The sequence below is a fragment of the Saccostrea cucullata genome, unplaced genomic scaffold (assembly GCF_032062105.1).
Source record: "Saccostrea cucullata isolate Sc308-1 unplaced genomic scaffold, CSIRO_AGI_Scuc_v1 ctg2000, whole genome shotgun sequence".
Taxonomy (NCBI): Eukaryota; Metazoa; Mollusca; class Bivalvia; order Ostreida; family Ostreidae; genus Saccostrea; species Saccostrea cuccullata.
Window position 1 is genome coordinate 27,118 of NW_026925197.1, and position 20,246 is coordinate 47,363.

Here is a 20,246-nt window from a genome sequence, read left to right on the forward strand (position 1 = left end):
GCCTTTGTTAAAAAAAGCGGGCGCTCGCGAACATTTCTATTGGAAGTATAAGGAATTTTGGAGAGCGCTGACATCAGATTACTTATTGTTCTTTTCGCTTATGCATAGTTACTTCCATGGCTGCTTTTGGAAATAAGCTTTGAAATATAATAAACATTTCATAGTAAATAAAAACAAATAATTCATCTTTCTGATCCACAAAGGTTATCTGGTACAGGCAACAGGTTCCTACGCCGTGGCGTATTACCTGACAGGGGCGGCTACTCTGCTCAGTGGGCTTGTTATGATGGTTGTTCCGGTGAGAGACTGTTTCCGGTGTAACGACGAAAAGTGACCCCCATAGAATATTGACCGGGGGTCCTCTTTCTACGTAGAAATTTGACCCCCTGGGCAATATTCTACGTAGAAAAATGACCCATTTTTCTGTAGAAATAATTGCCTTGTGGTCGTTTTTCTCCGTGTGCATTGTAGAAAAATCACCCCGTAGAATAATGACCCTTGTCATTTTTTGATGCAAAAACAATCGTTTTGGTAGGAATATTCTTGTAAGGCGAATATATTATATACAGGTAATATCAAGCTGCCTTATGCTTTGAATTGTTATTTCTGAAAGACGATGGGCCAAATAAGAAAAGAAGACGTTGGTACTTTGTCAGAATGGATTAAATGTATCATGTCCATGTTTAAGTCGCGTATTAAAAAATTGAGGGGCAATATGAAAACCAGATATCCTTCTGTGTTCAATAATCCACGTACTGGTCCCTACCGACAATGCAGGTAATAACAACATTGTCTTCGTTTGTGAGGCTCATTATATAAAATGTATTTTAGAAGAACTTGTATTTAAATCTACAAGTGGTAATCCTACTTATACTCATACTTTCTTTTCTAAGGAGGAAATTCTTCAAAATCGTATGTCAGTTTTCAATATTTTTAATATTCTACAGAGCGAAAATGAATTTGAACTACCCTATATATATATATATATATATATATATATATATAAGATTCCGAAACTTCATAAGAATCCTTACAAACAAAGATACATTGCGGGTTCCAGTAAATGTTCAACCAAGCCTCTTTCGTTACTGTTCTGTGACGGGGGTCCTCCCTGTCACTGGCACTGGTAATGAATGACTATAGTTTTTATTTACATTGTTTATTTACATATTTACAACACAGATATATATATAAGAAATCACAATTGTTCACAATACAAAAACACATCCACACTCGTTGACTTTCAGACTTGTTCTCCTCTCTCTCACGCGCGTTCCCAGGGCATGGCCATACCAAATCTCTTTTTCCCCACTTTCTCACACAAATCAATCTAATGCTCACTTTCATCTCTCAGAACTCTATCATGCACAATAAACAACGATAACAGAAATGACAAATAAACAAATTATAAATCCATGCTTGTCCACTCGCTTTCTTTCTAACTAACTCAAATTACACTCTTGGGAAACAGGGCTACAACGCCTGCGCCGCGCACCTGCAACCTATCACTCACTCATTTACAATTAATTAACAATTAGTTCGGGCGATTACTCTGTGACATACCTCCCCTCTTAAGTGTGGCGTCCCGACACACTAATAAAATTACATGTAGTAGACTGATAATGACAATTTGATATCGCTTACAAGAATCACACATTCATAGATAAAGAGACATTACTTACACACAGAAATAACAAAATAGTTTAACATGCATACACATTTCATGTTTTACCTTTTTTTTCTTAGATTTTTGCGTTTTATCTTAACATTTTTTTTTCGAAACAAATGTTCATTTTATATATACATTATTTACACAACCTACGTATATATACACTTCAATTATTTATTTCTTTGACTTAATAAAATCTTGTTCAATCCTAAAGTCTTTGATTTCATTTTCACCTAACCACTGGGTGTGTCCGTTCTGAAACTGCACAAAATAACGTTTCTCTAACCGCTTGGAGTCGTTTCTTGACCGCATCATATCTAATACTTTGACAATGGGACCGTTGTCATCGGCCGTCTCGTCTTCGTATTCAACGTCCTCGTCCGGGATATAGTCGTGATCAGGGCGGTCATTAGGATCAAGATACGGCTTCATCCTGTTAGCATGCGCTGTCAAAGTTTTCGATTTGTGATCAGGGTCCTGTAGTCTGTATGTAACATTAGATAATCGCTCGATGATCTCGTATGGTCCGTGCCAATTGTGGGTAAGTTTAGGAGAGAGTCCAGGTTTAGTCGTTGGAGTAAATAACCAGATTTTGTCACCTTTAGTATAATGAGTCTCTTTCGCTGCACGGTCATGATGTTCCTTCTGGTTTTGTTGACATTTTTGTAAGTTTTCTTTGACAAGCGTGTAGGCCTCTTGAAGGCGGACTTTTGCCTCTTCCTTATAGTCGTCTGCTACAGCGTAAGAAAATGTTGGCGGACAGAGCACGGCTTCAACGGGTAGAACAGGATCTCGCAAGTGCATTAGGAAGAAGGGTGACTCTTTTGTAGTCTCATGGATGGCGGTCCTATATGCAAACAGTATGTATGGTATAAAGGTGTCCCAGTCACGCTGATGTCCTGACACATACATTGACAACATTGTTGTGAGTGTTCCATTGAAGCGCTCCACTAGGCCATTGGTCTCCGGGTGGTAGGCAGTAGTAAAAGTTTTCCTGGTATTTGTTAATTTGCATATTTCCTTTATTAGGTTTGATCTAAAGTTCTTACCATTATCTGATAGCAGCTCTCTAGGCGCTCCGTGACGACACACTATTTCCTCTACAAAAAGTCGCGCAGTCGTTTCTGCATCTGCATTGTTTACGGCAAATACTTCAGGCCATCGAGTTAGGTAGTCACTGAACACAATAATGTACTTATTGGACTTGTAGGTTGGCGGGAACGGTCCAAGGACATCTACAGCTACTCTGTCGAATGGTCCATTAACTGCCGGTAGCGGGTTCAATGGGCACTTTGGTCTGTTTTTCGGTGATTTCTTGGTAGCACAGTCTACGCATGATCTACACCAAAACTCTACATCTGAATACATTCCCTTCCAATGAAATCTCTCTTGTACTTTGTCATACGTTTTCTGGAAGGAGAGATGTCCGGCTGTCAGGTCGTCGTGACAGGCATACATGACTTCGTCTATCAGGCTCCTTGGAACAGCTATTTGGCGTCTAATAGCTTGACGTCGTCTATGAGATCCAGGCTGCCAAAGATGATATAGCAGACCATTGTGTCCGAGTTCATAATCACCAGATAATATTACTGTCTCACGGGCCTTTGAAGATAATTCAGGCAACTCTCCCTTCTCTAAATAATTAATGATAGCGGCTAGGAGAGGGTCATTTTTCTGACGGTCGCGGATGTCCTGATATGACCTTTTTGGTATCACATCTGCGTCTGCCTTAGCACAGGTGGCTGCTATAGGGGATTCGGCAGGAATTCGAGATAAGGCGTCTGCGTTTTGATGAACCTTTCCCGGTCGATGTTTAATGGTTATGTCATACTCTTGAAGAGTTAATGACCATCGCGCTAGGCGTCCTGCTGGATTCTTAATGTCCATAAGCCACCGTAATGGGTTGTGGTCAGTTATCACAGTAAATTTCCGGCCGAATAGATAGTGTCTAAAGTATTTCACACTCCACACAATGGCTAATGCCTCTTTTTCGATAACTGCATAGTTCTGTTCATTTGATTTTAGACTCCTACTCGCGTACGCTATTGTCCGTTCACCATCTGGACCTTCTTGGGCTAATACGGCACCTACACCAGTGTCACATGCATCCGTGTACAGGATAAACGGAAGCGAGAAATCCGGATACCTAAGAATGGGAAAGCTGGTCAAAGCTGATTTGAAGAATTCAAACGCACTTTTGCAGTTATTGTCCCAAATGAATTCGACACCTTTCCTTAAGAGCTTGTGTAAGGGAGCAGCCTTACTTGCAAAATCCTTTACAAACTTACGGTAGTAAGAGATGAGTCCCAGAAAGCTTCTAAGTTCGCTCACATTTGTTGGCCTCGGAAAGTTGTGAATTGACTTTACTTTCTCCGTGTCAGGTGATATTCCGTCAGCTGAGACTTTGTGTCCAAGGAACGTGACCTCCGTTTTTCCGAAGTAACACTTCTTCGCTTTTAACTTTAATCCTGAATTTTCGAATCGTTTTAGCACTTCCTCAAGTCTTTTGACATGGTCGGAAATAGTTTCCGAGAAGACAATTACGTCATCTATATACACAAGACACGTGTTCCACAGTAATCCTGAAAGCACAGAGTCCATAAGTCTCTGGAATGTTGGCGCACTGTTGCACAGTCCAAATGGCATATAATTATATTCATAATGCCCTCCAAAGAAGGAAAACGCGGTCTTTTCTCTGTCATTTTCCTTAATAGGTACTTGGTGGTATCCTTGACACAAATCTAAGACACTGAAGTACTTGGACTTATTAAGTGCATCCAGCATTTCGTCGATCCTAGGGAGAGGGTAAACGTCCTTTTTGGTGACTTCATTTATTTTACGAAAATCGATGCACATGCGAACTTTGCCATCTTTCTTCGGCACCAAAACAATTGGGGCGGAGTACGGACTCTTAGACGGTCGCACAATTCCATTAGCGCACATTGTTTCTATCTGGGATTCCAGTAACATCCGCTGGCTGTGAGGAATCCTATGAGGCCTCAAGTGAATAGGTTTACTGTCCCCTGTGTCTATAGAATGTTCAACCAAATCTGTCTTCCCTAATTCATTATCACTGAAAGCAAACACTTTTCTATACTTATCTAATACCTTAGTAATAGACTTGCGTTCCGTTTCACCTAAATCACCTGATACATAGAAATCATCTATACCTTGCTCACCAGACTCAACGCTCTCATTTATCTCAATCCCATTCAAGTTCTTGTAATTACATGCATCTTGCACACTCTCGCTAGTCGAACTTGCATCAGAAATAAATGAGATACATTCATCATTTATATATACAGAATCATTTGCAACATCAATATAGCATGCACAGTCCTTCAAAATGTCCAAACCTAAAATACAATCATACGGGAATTCACGAGCAACAAATGCATTATATACAACATCGGTTTGTTCACCAATTCTTAACGTAAAGTCACACTTCCCAACAATATCGACACGGTTGCCCGTTGCCGATGTAACACTAACTCCTCCAGCCGGCACCATACCACTCTGGCTTGCGAAAGCTTCATTTATAATCGTGACACTAGATCCGGTGTCGACCAACATCGCAGCACATTTTTCATTCACATATCCTACAATTTTGGCGGTACAAAATTTAGGATTTAATTGACAAGAAACAATATTTTCACATACATTTTTCACATTTTCAACACTTTTTTCACTACTTTCGGAAGAATAATCCTCTTCTCTTTTACGCAACCGGCTGTCTCTAGGAGGGTATTTTAGATCCTCTAGCCCTTTACCTCCACACAAAAGGGCGGACTTTAGTTTTCCGAATTGGCGCTTCTTTGTTGCTCATTGCAACGAACTGCTATGTGTCCTACTCTACGACATTTGTTGCAGATTGGTCTCCCGTCCGTAGTCCTAAGATTTCGGTCTGGTCGGGGGCGGAATCCGAATTCTCGGCCTCTTCCTCCTCGGCTTCCTCCACGGCTTTGTCCTCGAGACGGAGGAACAAATTGCTGTTTCGATGCGAATCTACCGATTTCAGTTGCCATCACTGACACCTTGGCGGTCAGGTCTGCGAGTGACTTTTCCAGTTCTTCCGTTCTCGTAAGGAGCGTAAGACATAGATGCCACAGTTCCTCTGGCCATTGGGGCATCTGCCAGGAAGTTGTTACATTCTTCCCTCTTCGCATGCCTGAAAGCTTCCTCAAACGTCTTAGGGTTAGAAAGTAACACATACCTCTTGATTTCAGGCCGTAATCCTTGGACGAAATGCTCTTTAGTGAGGGTTTCCTTTTGCCTCCCAGGCATGTCCATGTAGGCACGCGTAGCAAGCTTCGTTATGTTCGACGCATAATCTTCTACGGTTAGCATCTCTGCCTGTTTGTATCCGAACAAGTTGGAATAATACAGAGATTGCAGTTCTTTAGGAATAAATCTTTCCCGCAGAGCGTCACAAACGGAACAGTAGTCATCTTTCACATCGTCGTCTAAAGATTCATAATAATCTGCAGCTTGATCTCGGAGGAATGCAGGTATCGTTATGCATTTTCTTGGTTCGGTCCAGAAATTAGCTCTGGATATTCGATCAAAGTTCTTAATCCATGAATCAAAGTCTTCGTCGAGTTTCCCGTAGAATGGGGTAGGCTTAATCAGGTTGGACGGCTGTCTAACTTCAGGCACAGCTTCGGGAATAATATCCTCAATTGGCTCCTGTCTCTTCTTCCGTGGCATCTTTACAGTATTTGACCAAAAATTAATTTTCCAAAGTACATGTCGAAATATTTAAGATGATCTCATCCGACCGCTGGCCACCATAATATGTGACGGGGGTCCTCCCTGTCACTGGCACTGGTAATGGATGACTATAGTTTTTATTTACATTGTTTATTTACATATTTACAACACAGATATATATATAAGAAATCACAATTGTTCACAATACAAAAACACATCCACACTCGTTGACTTTCAGACTTGTTCTCCTCTCTCTCACGCGCGTTCCCAGGGCATGGCCATACCAAATCTCTTTTTCCCCACTTTCTCACACAAATCAATCTAATGCTCACTTTCATCTCTCAGAACTCTATCATGCACAATAAACAACGATAACAGAAATGACAAATAAACAAATTATAAATCCATGCTTGTCCACTCGCTTTCTTTCTAACTAACTCAAATTACACTCTTGGGAAACAGGGCTACAACGCCTGCGCCGCGCACCTGCAACCTATCACTCACTCATTTACAATTAATTAACAATTAGTTCGGGCGATTACTCTGTGACAGTTCATTAAGATTAACAGTAGTGAAGGAAAACCTTCAAGAGTACTGTGCAACAATATATTCAAGAAGTGGTGTGAATCAGATGTGGATCCTCAAAAATTACAAAAAACTTATGGACAATTTGAAATTACAAGAATTTACCAAAATCAACAGCTTAAGAACTTACGACTTTTCAACTTTATACACTACCATTCCCCACGATAAATTAAATTCCTGTCTTTTTTAGTTCATTGTCATTTGCTTTTTCAATAAAAAATGGAACTCGTAAAACTACCTACCTGGTAATTGGTCATTTGCAAAATTATGAATCTAAAAGATGCTTGAGTTTCTGATTGACAATATCTACATGTATGTGGTTTTTTTTTATACCATCCTTCCAACAATTTATTGAAATTTCCATGGGTACCAATTGCAATTCGTTATTAGTAGACCTATTTTTGTATTCATATGAAGCAGAATTTGTGCAAAATCTTATGTTTCGGAGGTCCGTGTTTGCTCTGCTCCTAAGTTGTATTGTTTTATGGACTCTGAGATTGAATACTGTTCGTTATCTCCATATCCTTCTTCCTTACAGAATGATGTATATGTAAGTTTAAAAGTAAGAGCAACGGGAAATGAATTTATATAGTTAAATAACGTTGGTTTTTTTTTTTTTGCTTTTATGCTATGTTTTAGAATTTATAAAAGTTTATAGTTATCAGAAACATATCATGCAATTTACGAAACAAAACCTTTATATGATAAAAAAACACCAAAAAATATAATCATAAATTTATGTTCCTCAATGAATAAATATTCATTGGGATTCTGCAAACCAAAAATACACCCAAAGTACATTATCACAGACTCCACACAAAAACAACAGTGAATTTAATGTTTCCTAATTATTTATTTCTTAAGTTTGGCATTTTAATGGCCACGGCTGGTTCAAATCAATTTATGAAAAATACACGTGTACAGTGGGTGCCGACCCAATTGGTTTTGGCACACCTCCAATAAAAGCAAGCAAACAAACAATCAATCAATGAATCAACAATCAATCAATCAATCAATATTAACTGTACACATGTCAAAGTTTTACAGGATAAGACTGACGTTTAGCTTCAAAGTTCCTGCAGTTGCGTCAGCCTTATGCATCAATCAATATGCATCAATCAGTGTTCAATACGATCAATTAATGTTCAAGTCAATCAATGAATGTTCAATTCGATCAATAATATTCAATTAGATCAATCAATGTTCAAACAATATTCAACAAATCAATATTCAGTTCATTCAGATCAATGTATTGTATGCTCATGTTAAGCCAATCAATATTCAAATAAATCAATCAATGTTCAATGTAAATTATATACAAGTTCCTTGTATTCCATTCCAGAATTATCCACGCAATCATGTTCGAGTTGCGCCCTGTTAACAGCGGCGCAAGTCAAGATGATATGTGTTAAGCTAAATTCGCCTTTCAGCCATTGGCTCTTATCAAGGTTATTACGTAGAATACAATACTGGGTGCAGATAGGGTCAGCCGTGACGATGCTGCTGTGAAGCAGATTGATGATTATCATAAACAACAACTACGCCCAGTTTACAGCGGCGAGTGTCATTATGATTGGATAAGTGAAACTCCTCCTCCTGGTCCTTGGCACTATCCATCACTCTGGCATGTAACTCTGTCGAAAAGGGGGGAAGTCGGACATGGCTAGGCAACGTCTTAGAATGAGTCGTGGCTCCAAAACTTCAGTATCTTTCCTGAAAGAAAAAACTCAACACACAGAAAACGAATTCAAGAAATTAGGGATTTGGAAGGGAGGGCTTTTGAAAATATTTCCCCAATTAAGCAGTACTTAAATTAAGACGTGTATCTTTGAGGGTGGTTGATAACTGACTGCTCCTATGCTCTGCGCGTATATTGCGCGCGCATTATACCGCGTGGTGCGCTGTGATATATGGATTTATATCGTATTCACTGCATAAATCCGATTCTACCAAATCAACAATGCTGAGGAATACCATGAGATGTGACGTAGCCATCACGTGATTCAGTGCGTAGTAAACAGTGATTCGAGCAAGCCGCCATTCTAGTCGCAGAGAAAATTTTTAGCGTTATTTCCTATTTTGATTACGAATTTAGAGGATTTTTGTGTTTTTACTTAAGTTTTATCCTGGACATCGTGTTTACAATTGGAGAAGTCCTTCAACGTGGTCGCAACGTGACTTTGTTTAGGGTCATAAGCCCTGACCCAAATCCTTTGTGAACAATGGCCAATCAGGCCAAGCGACCTTCTCTGAATAATTCAGTAGAGGCTGTCTTCGACAGTGTGGTCGCGGGCATTTCAGCCCAGCAGAACAGTGGTTTTCAAACCTTAACTGTTGTTCCTGAAGCAATTTCTGAGGAAATTGTAGAATCGTTTGACTCGATTGATTACATAAGATCGGCTGGAGATACTCAGGTTTCAAGGGGCGGAGCGTCGAAAACCGCCAAAACAATGAGTGACAGACCGAGCACAGAACACATATCCCAGAATTCCCAAACAAAAACAAACAACATGGCCGACGAAGACGATCTTTATTGGAAAAAATTATTTTTCCAGAACCAGAAAATGTTGCAGGAATTTATGCAGTCAAAAAGATTGGCGGAGACAGAACCTCCAGTGCCAAACAAATTACAGAAGGCAAGTTTTACACATGCCTTAGTTTTAAAAATTCAAGCAATGATAAATTTATGATTATGTTTATCATATTGGAACATTCCGATAGTCGGTTCCCAGTAGCTTTGCATTAAGCCTAAACGGCTTACATATCAAGTTAATCTATTTAACAAGAAAATTTTTTTGTTTTTTATTATAGACAAATCATCAAACAGAAACAGCTGATTCTGATGAGGCTGACGATTTCGATGTTCTTATCAATGAAGCTAAAGAAAAACAGAGTGAAGACGAAGATGACAAGAGTTTTTTAGGATCCCTAGAAGATTTTATGTTAAATGATGACAGAACTGGACCGAATATTAGTGAAGAACTTTCTAAGGTCCTCAATAAATCATTTCAAAACAGACCATCAGAAGAAAAGGCTAAGAAACTGTGTGAAAAATATTTTCGGCCTAAGAACTGTGACAACATGACTGTTCCAAAATGTAATCCAGAAGTCTGGCCATCATTGCGCAAAAAATCTCAGTCATGCGATTATAAACTACAGAAAACACAATCTGTTATTCTGAAAGCTATGGTGCCAACTTGCACTCTTCTAGACAAATTGCTTGTCAGCAAGAAAACAACAAAGACCGTGTCATCAAAAGACACTAACGAAATGCTAGACTTAGCGAGCTGGCATTTACTGATATCTCTCACAAACGAAGGCACCTAATTCGACCAGAACTTAAGCCGATGTACAAACCCCTGTGTAATGATACAAATCAAGTGACAAGTTTCTTGTTTGGAGATAGCATGGACGAGCAGATAAAGAAAATAGATGCTTCAAGAAAAGTGGGCAAAAAGTTGAATGAAAATCAGCATGACACGTCAACATCAAGAAATGCAAATCATGGAAAAGGATCTGGTGGAAACCACTTCAGAGGTTATTCACAATATGGTGGACCAAAACATACCTATGGCAGATTCAATTACAACTACAAGGAAACAAACAACAACAACAGCAACCCTTTTTTAGGGAGGAGCAAGGGCAGGAAACCAGTGCCGAACAAAAAGTAGAAAAATCCCTGCCCGCAGCTGAAACAACCAGATTAGATCATTGTGTAAGTAGTTATAGTAGTGAAAGAAAATTCACAGAAAATGCTTTGTTTGAACTTCCAGTTGATGTGAACAATTTAATAAATGTTCCTGAAAATTTTCAAGGAGGAAAGATAAGGGAATTTTATGAAAACTGGAAATCTATAACAACTGACAAGTGGATATTAGACACTGTGTTAGGGTATGAAATTGAATTTGATACACTGCCCCAACAAAATAGACCTAAACCCGAACTAAAATTTAATGACGAAGAAAGTCAACTTGTGAATGAAGAAATTCTGAAATTAGAACAGAAAAATGTCATACAAAAAGTAGATAGATGTGAGAATGACTTTATTTCTAACATTTTTCTTAGACCAAAAAAGGATGGTTCAAACAGACTCATTTTCAATGTGAAAGAACTAAATGAAGATGTTCAGTATCACCATTTTAAAATGGACACTTTTAAATCTGCAGTACACATGATGAAGAAAGATTGTTGGTTTGCATCTGTTGATTTAAAAGATGCATATTATTCCGTTAATGTAAATAAAAATTTTCGTTAATTCCTACGCTTTGTATGGGAGGGTCAGTGCTATGAATTCACTGCATTGCCCATGGGATTAACAAGTAGTCCAAGGGTCTTCACCAAGCTTCTGAAACCTGTGTTTTCAGTGTTACACAAACATGGATTTTTAAGTTTGATTTACATAGATGACACTTTTTTGCAAAGAGAAAGTTTTGAAGAATGTCAAGAAAATGTCCTTAAAACGGTCTCATTATTAGACAATTTGGGGTTTACCATTCACCCGGAGAAGTCAGTATTAATACCAAAACAAAGTATATCATTCCTAGGATTTGTGCTGAATTCTCAAAACATGACAATGTCTTTAACACCAGAAAAAGCAAAAGACATTATTCAAGATTGTGAGAAATTACTTCGTAAGCATGAAATTTCTATCCGCGATTTTTCCAGAGTCATTGGGAAATTTGTGGCTGCTGAACCAGCAATACCATATGCACCATTGCATATAAAAATTCTAGAAATAGAAAAGAACAGACGTCTTCAAGAAAATAAGGGAAATTTTGATGGGAAATTCATCTTATCAAATTGTGCTAAAAAAGAACTTACCTGGTGGATTGATAATGCAGAAAAGTGTAAGAGTTATCAGCCATTGTCCACTCCCCAAATTATTATTCAAACAGACAGTTCCAAACTAGGTTGGGGTGGTTTGGTTCCCAATACAAATAAGAAAACAGGAGGACATTGGTCTTATATTGAGCAAAGATCACACATTAATGTGTTAGAACTAAAAGCAGCTTTTCTAACCTTACAATCATTTTTTAGTGCATGTACTGATAAACACATTGCTATTCAAATGGATAGTATGGTAGCAGTATCATACATTAATAAAATGGGGGGAAGAAAAGAAGAACTGAACAATTTGTGTAAAGATATGTGGGAGTGGTGCATTTCTAAAAACATTTGGATAAGTGCTTCACATGTACCTGGTGTGCAAAATGTCCAAGCCGATAAACTCTCACGAAAACTCAATGATGATTTGGAATGGATGCTCAATAAAGATATATTTCTTGTCATTAAGCAGAAGTACTCTTTAGGGAGAGCAATAGACCTGTTTGCTTCAAGAATAAACAAACAATTACCAAAATATGTTTCATATTTACCTGATCCAATGGCAATAGCTGTTGATGCTTTTTCCATTTCTTGGAGTGATCATTTGATGTATTTGTTTCCTCCTTTCAGTATTCTACAACAAGTACTACAGAAGATAGAGATGGATCTAGCAGAAGTAGTGTTGATAGCACCCCTGTTTTCAAATCAGTGCTGGTTCCCGAAGTTACTGAAACTGGTGGCAGGTCAGTGTTACATCATTCCAAAGAAGACGGATACATTAATTATGCCGACAGATGTTGCGCGTCTCCATCCTCTGAGCAAGATGAGGCTGGGGTGTTTCCGATTATCAGGAAACTCCTCCAGGACAAAAACTTATCAACAGAAGTTATTGACACTATTACCTCGTCCTGGCGAAAATCAACAAGAATTCAATATTGGACGTATCTCAAGCAATGGTTGTTATTTTGTGAACGAATCCAAACTGATCCATTTACACCCTCTATAAATGTGGTGTTGGAATTTTTACAATCACTAGCAAATAGGAACTTAGGTTACAGTGCTATTAATACAGCTAAATCAGCTTTGTCAAGTTTTTTGTCTTTAGGTGATGTTAATCTTGGTTCTAATCCATTAGTTCAAAGATTTATGAGAGGAACTTTTGTCAAAAAACCAGTATTTCATAAAAATATACATATTTGGGATGTAAATATTGTTTTTCAATATCTGAGAAAGATGGAACCTTTGGAATGTCTTTCCCTTAAAGAATTAACCTTAAAATGTGTGATGTTATTGTCTTTGTTGACAGGTCAGAGAGGACAAACTCTTCATTTGCTAATGGTAGATGATATATTGTTTGAAAGCAATGTTGTAAAAATTTGTTACAACAGTTTGTTAAAGACTACTAGACCTTCTTTTCATTTAAATGATGTAGTTATTGAACCTTTTTTAGAAGACAAAACATTATGTTTAGTTAGAATTCTTCAAACTTATATATTGAGAACTCAAACCATCAGAGAAGACAACAAACTTTTTGTAAGAACTATGAAACCACACAAGGGTGTAACAAGAGACACAATAAGTAATTGGATCAAATGTGTTATGATCGCAGCTGAAATAAATACAAAAGTTTTTAAACCACATTCTACCCGAGCAGCAGCGACAAGTGCCGCACAAAAATGTGGAGTGCCTATAACAGACATTTTGAGAAATGCAGGGTGGACAAATGCACAGACTTTTCAAAAATTTTACAAAAGAAACATTGTTGCCAAAGAGCAGAAGAGTTTTTCGCCAAGTATGTTATCAAATGTCAAGTAATGTGCATTATCTTGACTGTTTGTATATATGTTGTTTCAACAATTGCAATTTTATTAAATGGACTGATTTTCTTTTATGGAATGGTTTTTCTTTTTAATTATCCAAAAATTTCTTAAATATGAACACATTCTCTAAAATCTCATGGTATTCCTCAGCATTGCTGATTTGGTAGAATTGAAAAATTAAACGAATATTACTTGTAAGATGAAGTTTGATTATAATTCTACCAAATCAACTTAATGCTGAGGAATAACATGCCCGTCCCTCCCTCCCAGGGGAGTATGTATGGGCATGTATTCATATTTAATTTGCTTTAAAAACTGAATCACGTGATGGCTACGTCACATCTCATGTTATTCCTCAGCATTAAGTTGATTTGGTAGAATTATAATCAAACTTCATCTTACAAGTAATATTCGTTTAATTTTTCAATTATCACAGACTCCACACAAAAACAACAGTGAATTTAACGTTTCCTAATTAATTATTTATTTCTTAAGTTTGGCATTTTAATGGCCACGGCTGGTTCAAATCAATTTATGAAAAATACACGTGTACAATGGGTGCCGACCCAATTGGTTTTTGGCACACCTCCAATAAAAGCAAGCAAACAAACAATCAATCAATGAATCAACAATCAATCAATCAATATTAACTGTACACATGTCAAAGTTTTACAGGATAAGACTGACGTTTAGCTTCAAAGTTCCTGCAGTTGCGTCAGCCTTATGCATCAATCAATATGCATCAATCAGTGTTCAATACGATCAATTAATGTTCAAGTCAATCAATGAATGTTCAATTCGATCAATAATATTCAATTAGATCAATCAATGTTCAAACAATATTCAACAAATCAATATTCAGTTCATTCAGATCAATGTATTGTATGCTCATGTTAAGCCAATCAATAATCAAATAAATCAATCAATGTTCAATGTAAATTATATACAAGTTCCTTGTATTCCATTCCAGAATTATCCACGCAATCATGTTCGAGTTGCGCCCTGTTAACAGCGGCGCAAGTCAAGATGATATGTGTTAAGCTAAATTCGCCAAACGTGCATAGGTACTCATTAACTATTCACGCCGCCACCAATGTGGGGGTAGCTTAACACCCTACTCAAATATCCAGCCGTGACCACACCGATACATATCATAAGGAATACACGTTATTTTGGGAGTTTATAATAGTTGAGAGTCCACTTTTAAAATTTTCAAGGAACAGCTTATTACCAGGCGTAGAGAGGTGTACCCCGTCGGGGCGGTAATTGTCGGGACTATGATGGATATTTGACTGCTTAATGTACCCTCCATTGTAATGATATAGAATATGTTTTGCAATTGCGCTATTCACTCGCGCCCTACTTTTTTCGATATCGGGTCTCCCTTCACGTTTCCAGGCAATCCTTGTTATCATTTGCGACCAAATTATCTTAGTGTGCGGAAATATCATTTGAATTTTTTTCAAATCACGTTTTATTGCAACTATTAATTCAATGGTCTTCATACGGCCAAGGTCGTTTGCTCCACAATGTAATACCAAGAAATTTGGTGGATCAATGAACGTAAGTAAATGTTTTAAAAGTTTAAAGACACCATTCCAGCGCATTCCTCGTCGACCTTGCCACAATATTTTATGCCTGTCGAAATTAAGGTCAGATGTGAAACCTAATTCGATCGCAGCTAGAAAGGCCCATGAAATTAATGATGACCCGGCGATCCAAATATCTTGATAATTTTCTGCAACGAAAAAAGGGATTAGAGTGTCAAGCTGTCATTCTATTCGACTGCCGGGATCCTAATATATAGGCGATAACAATCTGACTTCCACCTTCCTAACGTTTTAATTGTTTCGTCATCAACGCCCTGAGAATGAAAGTATGTAGCTGCTCCAATTCTAAAGGAGTGTGATTTATAGTTGCAGCTAGATAAACTGAGACGCGCGAGGCATTTACTTAAGACGGAATTAAATTGATATCTAGTTAGCGGTTTACCGCCGAAATGACAAAATAATTGACCAGAGATACTTGGTCTTTGTTGTAAATACTTGCGCATTAGTAATAGCGGACAATAAGGACCGCTGATAGCGGGAATAATTAATTGTGTTCCTTTGCCGTACTGGTCAGTCTTTGACCTCCTAAGGTTAACTTCTATGTAGGATGAAGGCTCATTCATAACGAGATCGTTATTAAGTAATGCTGCGTTTGAATTTCTCGAGCCTACTGTAAATTCCCCGACTCGAAGAAAGCCAAAAAAGGCCAAGGAAAACGCCGCAGAAAAGAGACTCGCCTCATAACTCGATGTGCACACAACTGGTAATGTATTAATTAATTTATGGAGGAGCTGAATCGTTATTGATAAACGGGAGTCTTTGGAGTGTCTCTCTCTCTTCATTCCTTCTACCATTTTCCGAACAATAAAATGTGAAGTATAGTCTGGTAAATCTAAGGTAGAAATCTTAATCTTATGTGATATAGCTGCTAGATATGTTTTGACAGTGCTCACAGCGTAACCTTTGACGGAAAGGAAAGCAACGAAGTTTGTCAATTCCTCAAGCGATGGAGGCCAAGAGTTACGGAGATGGAACTCGGACCTGAACTTAGAAAATAAATCGAGGCCGTTGTTGTATGCCGCTTTAGTGTTTTCTGAAGTGGCGATGTCGATTAATCTAACGGTTTCACTCCTGATATCAGTGAGTGAAATACCAGCGGAATAGGAGTTGACTTTACATCTGCTTTTGGTGCTAGTTCCTGGAATTTGGTCCACTGTCGACGAGACAAAGCATCAGCAATATTATTACATAAACCAGGGATATGTTCTGCTTTAAATCTAAAATTATATGTCATTGATAGGTATACTAAATAGCGAACAAAGTGCATTACTCTTTTAGATTTTGACGTCTGTTTGTTCAAGATGTATACAAGGGCTGCGTTATCTACTCTTAATATAACATTTTTTGATCTGAAGTATTCTCCCCACAATGTCATTGCCAGAACTATTGGAACAAGCTCTAAAAAGGTAACATCTCTCAAAATTTCCGTATCCCCCCATGTTGAGGGCCAAGCGAAATGGGCCCATTTACCGTTTAAATATGCCCCGCACCCTAGGTTCTTACCCCCAGCACTGTCTGTGTACAATTGAAGAATATCACTACTTAACCAATCAACATCATTTAAATAGCATATGCCATTTAAGTGGTTCAAAAAATTGAGCCACATAAGCAAATCGTCTTTGATGGATTTCGTTATGCGGATAAAATGATGCTGCCTTTGTACGCCAATCATCGCGTCGTAAAACTGGCGATTAAAGGCGCGGGAAGATCGCACTGCTTTGGTGCAAAAGTTTAATTGGCCAACGAGAGATTGCATCTCCTTCGAAGTGACTTTAGATTTATTTGCCATTTCTGTCAACGAGATCTTAAGTTTGATTAGTTTTTTGTTGGGAATACGGACTTGCCCGAGACATGTGTCAATTTCCAAACCCAGGTAAGTTAGTTTTGTGACGGGTCCGACAGTTTTATCGATGGCAAGAGGAATTCCCAGTGCTGTACATAACTCCCCAAATTGCCTCATGAGTCTTGAGCAATCGTCGGATTTCGCTGAACCAGCAAACAGGAAGTCGTCAAGATAGTGCGTAACATGTGAGCAAGCAGATTGCGACCTGACGGTCCATTCCAAAAATGACGCGAATTTCTCAAATGTAGCGCATGATATAGAACAGCCGAATGGCAAGCATTTGTCAATGTAGTATTTACCCTCAAATTTGAAGCCAAGTAAACAAAAATCATCTGGTTGAATTGGTAAAAGTCTAAATGCACTTTTTATGTCCATTTTGCCCAATAAAGCGCCTTTTCCGAGCTGACTTATCATTTCAATAGCGCTATCGAATGATGAGTAGTGTACAGATGAAAGTTCTTTATCAATGAAGTCGTTCACGCTATTGTTATGTGGATATGACAGATGAGTAATTAAACGCCACCCCCCGCTAGATTTTGGCACGACGCCTATTGGAGACACCCTTAGATTCGAAAGTGGTATATTGTAGAAAGGGCCGGCCATGCGACCCATATCAATTTCACTTTGCAGTATATTCTGGATTTCGTTCTGATGCTGGTTTGCCGAAATTAAATTTTTACACTCCAAGTGAGTGCGTTGGCCTATATAGTGAAGGGGAAATCCATATTTAAACCCATTTAATAACTCATTGCCCACATCATGGTTTGAATATGACTGTATCAATATTGAGAGTTGATTAATATCTACTGGAGAATGACCGAGGTGCTTTAGCCCCCTGGGGGTAGCGAAATCTATAGTTTGGGGTTTGCCCTGGGCGTGGTTGCTGATTTGGTGATTGAAAACGAAAAGGCTGCTTTTGCATGGGGAAGCGAGGGGCTGGGCTACGAGGACAAGTGGACATTGCATTGGGTGGTCAGATGCACACCTGATACAACGGTGTGCGTAAATACAATAGGGTTTACTACATGCACCCTTGTAGTTAAAATCAAAGCACATGCCTTTTGACGGTTCAACTGTTTTTTGGGGAATGGTAACCGGAGAAGTTACGTATAACATCCAAAGTTCATTGTCGATTTGCCCCCATTCCATAGAACTATTTCTTGCCTTCTTAAGCCTAAATTGCTCGTCATACAATTTCCAGCCGGTGGGAGATCTATAGGAACCCAGTCTAATCGTGTGCATATATTTAAGTAAGCCCAGTGATTGATCGGGGTGAGCTTCGACGTAAACGCTAGTAAATACAAGGAATGCGTCTGTCCATTTCCCGATATCGGTGATTTGTCTACTTTTCCCTTTTTGCAAAACCAGTTCCCCATCTACTAGGTTTATTTTATTTTTCTTGTCCCTTTCTTCCGTCGTTTCCAACAGGACGCCCAGATCTAAATACTCCCCATTTTGTATTTTTTCGCGTGTTTTTGAAGAGATCGTGCAACCCAATGCATCAGTTATACTAACAATAAGCGTAGGTAAGTAGTCAGACTTACCTATTGAGCTAACAGGCTCGTTAATGCCCTCTTCCGTGCTATGGATAGTACTATTGTCATTTTCCCCCTCTTTTTGGTGCGATTTGGTTGCAGCTTTTTCTTTTCTGGTGGACTTTTTTGCAGGAGTAACCACAGTTGCGGATGACTTGCGCTAAGGCATCTCTCTAAAGAAAGTATTATTGATAAATTGTGAATTTGATATTAAATTCGGTTCGCAAGTATCGAAAATCATCCCGAGAATGCCGCCTCCGGTTGGAAGCGGCGAATTCCAAGTTTTCGTAATGGCACCGGTTCTTACGTTTTCCTGGCATGTAAAATATCCAAATCGTAAAATAGCCTGGAAAACGTCAGATATTTCGGCTACAATCTTCCAGATGCATTAACTGTCAGTCCTTAGTACTTTTACTTTTAACACACATTCGATATTGTTATCTAGATGGAAGGGGGTTTTGATGTGTTGCGGTATGAATTGAAATATATGCTTTATTTGCTAGTTCTATAGGAATATACATGTTTGACAGATTGAACTATTGCAGATTGTCACGGTAGCCAAACAATGTAAAAGTCATTGTATCATGGCTGCGGTGTTTTTCCTTTGAAGTTAAGTGTACAATAACTGGAGATACACCGATGGGCATATCCAGAAAAAAAACTGTGCCGTGTATATGGGCGGAGCCAGCAAAAACTGTGCCGTGTAAATAAATTATTGAACACCAAGGCGATTTCATCATTTTGAATTACGTGTATATTGAAACTAAATTACAGAATGAATGTGCTTTGTAATATACAAATGCAAAAATTCTGCAAGCGAAATAAAAGTCTTTCACATAAATTACAGTACGTATATATCCCAAACTACGAAATGATTTTACGGAGCTCTTCAAATATTCAATCCACAGCAACGCGAAATCAAATTCTTGACATGAATTCCACACAGAAATATATTAAAATATCCCACCTATTGTTATATAGGCTTAAGCTGTACTGCATCCACAGATGAAGAGTAATTGACTCTGACACAGCGTTTTCGTGAATATGACAGCTCTAGAATATGTCAACGGGTATCCTTTTTCTTTATTTTCGAATAACACTTGAATTTATCTTCTTCAACTTCGATTTTTTTCTTTTTTGATATCCAAAGGTTTTCTTGAGAATTCCATTAACAATCCAGGGGCGAATCCAGCAATTTTTGAAAGGGGGGAGGCTCCAGGTCGGTGGCCCCAGCACTCATGCACAGAATCACACCGGCCACTTTAAGTCCGTAGCTACATTTTAAAAAAAGGGGGGGCCTCGAAAAAAAAGTTGACAAGGAAAAAACCCTTTGCAACACACTCTAAAATCCAGGGGGGGGGGGGATGTGCTGGGATGCTGCAATCCGACGTCCTTTCTCATGAACACACGCACATAAAATGTTTATTAAAAATACTGACAGAAAGGAGAGATTATCCATGCGGTCACCTGACAAAAACTACATTTTCTATTGGTGTAATTTAAAATCATGCTGAAAATCTGTGACATGACGTTTGATTAGCCATGATACAAGAAAGTTATTGAATATTTATTATGGTGTATCCTGATTTATTTGGACGAAGGGCTTCGCACTCGTCACCGCCCTTCGTCCAAATTACTCAGGATACACCA

At 38.5% G+C, this 20,246-nt stretch overlaps 2 protein-coding genes across 5 annotated transcripts in view; both read left to right on the forward strand.

Annotated features, from left to right (window-relative positions):
• Positions 1 to 20,246, forward strand: part of LOC134268323 (monocarboxylate transporter 9-like) — an 82,090-nt gene that overhangs the window by 3,846 nt on the left and 57,998 nt on the right. Inside the window, exon 2 of one of the 4 annotated variants that reach the window (XR_009992335.1) lies at positions 204 to 305. The exons of the other annotated variants lie outside the window; for them this stretch is intronic. The gene's annotated coding sequence lies outside the window, so the exon portion shown is untranslated. Of the gene's footprint in view, positions 1 to 203; positions 306 to 20,246 lie in introns of those variants that run through there. 4 annotated transcript variants of the gene reach the window in all.
• LOC134268304 (uncharacterized) lies at positions 8,939 to 10,291 on the forward strand. Its single transcript, XM_062750546.1, has 2 exons — positions 8,939 to 9,600; positions 9,776 to 10,291. Exons 1-2 carry the CDS (start codon positions 9,187 to 9,189, stop codon positions 10,289 to 10,291), a joined length of 930 nt encoding a protein of 309 aa, XP_062606530.1. The 5' UTR covers positions 8,939 to 9,186.